General features: G+C 60.6%; 1 protein-coding gene across 1 annotated transcript; it reads right to left on the bottom strand.

The window, feature by feature from the left end:
* Positions 1-5: 5 nt before the first annotated feature.
* LOC113942591 (zinc finger protein 239-like) lies at positions 6-1,320 on the bottom strand (the record flags this gene model as incomplete). The annotated part of the gene is made up of 2 exons (XM_027633693.1): positions 1,129-1,320; positions 6-940 (listed from the first exon to the last, which is right to left on the bottom strand). Coding segments are annotated over exons 1-2 (1,077 nt in total), but the record flags the coding sequence as incomplete, so codon positions are not given.
* Between the last annotated feature and the right edge of the window lie 13 nt (positions 1,321-1,333).

The following is a 1,333-nucleotide window of genomic DNA, read 5'->3' as shown; positions in this document are numbered from 1 at the left end:
CACACATAGGGCCGTTCCTTGGTATGGACGCGCTGGTGGGTGTGGAGAGTGGAGCTGTGAGTGAAGCTCTTCCCACACTCCCCACACTTGTAGGGCCTCTCCCCGGTGTGGATGCGCCGGTGGGTGATAAGGTTGGAGTTCCGGTTGAAGCCCTTCCCGCAGTCGGTGCAGCGGAAGGGCCTCTCATCCGTGTGCGTCCGCTCATGCAGGAGAACATGTGAGCTGGTCTGAAACCTCTTCCCACATTCCAAGCACTTGTAGGGCCGTTCTCCAGTGTGGATGCGCTGGTGTTTGCGGAGGCTGGAGCTGTCACTGAAGCCCTTCTCACATTCCCCACATGTGTAGGGCCGTTCTCCAGTGTGGATGTGCTGGTGTTGAATCAAGTGGGAGCTGTTCCCAAAGCTCTTCCCACATTCCATACACTTGTAGGGCCGTTCCCCATTATGGATGTGCTGGTGTTGGATCAGGGTGGAGCTCTGCCTAAAGCTCTTCCCACACTCCCCACACATGTAGGGCCATTCCCCTGTGTGGATGTGCTGGTGCTTGAGGAGGTTGGATCTCTGGTTGAAGTTCTTCCCACATTCCCCACACGTGTACGGTTGTTCCCCAGTGTGGATGTGCTGGTGTCGGATCAGATGGGAGCTCTGGCTGAAGCTCTTCCCACATTCCAAGCACCTGAAGGGCTTCTCCCTGCTGGGAGCCTGCTCAGGGTCCACAGGCTCAGAGCTCCCCCTCAAGCTCCGGCCACCTTCCCAGCACAGGCTGGCTCTTTCCTCCTCAGAGCACCCTGGGCTGGCTTTGGAGCCCCTCCTGCGGGGGGATCTCCGGCCCTTTTCCTCCCCGCTGCCTTCCTGCGCCATGGAGCCCTTCAAAACAGCCTCTCCCACCAGGGTCTCACAGGGGGATTTGTCCTCCGGGCTCTCCGTCCTCAGCTCGGGGCCTGGGGCAGGAAGCAAGAAGGACAGGGAGGGGATTTGCCTCCGGCCCACAGGGAAGGCCAAGGACATCCCCCCAACTCCGGCCCCGGGAGGACGGCGGCGGCAGCGGGGTTGTCCTGCAGCCGGGGCCATGCTCGGCTGACAGAGCCAGCACAACACCCGCCCAAAGGGCCACTGACTTCCTCCTCACCTGCCTGGGGGGCCCAAGGCATCTTCCTCTTCCTCGCAGCCTCCTCCTCCATCCGCCCAAGCTTTGGGAAGGACAAATCCTGATGGGGGGGAAAACAAGGGCTGAGCGCGTTGGCTTGGGGGTTCCTCCTGCCCAAGTCCATCTCTAGAACTCACTGGGCATCCTGTGACCATAAAAACCTCCCAAACACCAAGATTCACCCCAG

This window comes from Corapipo altera, unplaced genomic scaffold, assembly GCF_003945725.1.
Source record: "Corapipo altera isolate COAL_440 unplaced genomic scaffold, ASM394572v1 57228, whole genome shotgun sequence".
NCBI classification, from domain to species: Eukaryota; Metazoa; Chordata; class Aves; order Passeriformes; family Pipridae; genus Corapipo; species Corapipo altera.
Note: the sequence above shows the minus strand (reverse complement) of the source record. Positions and strands in the feature narration are given on the sequence as shown.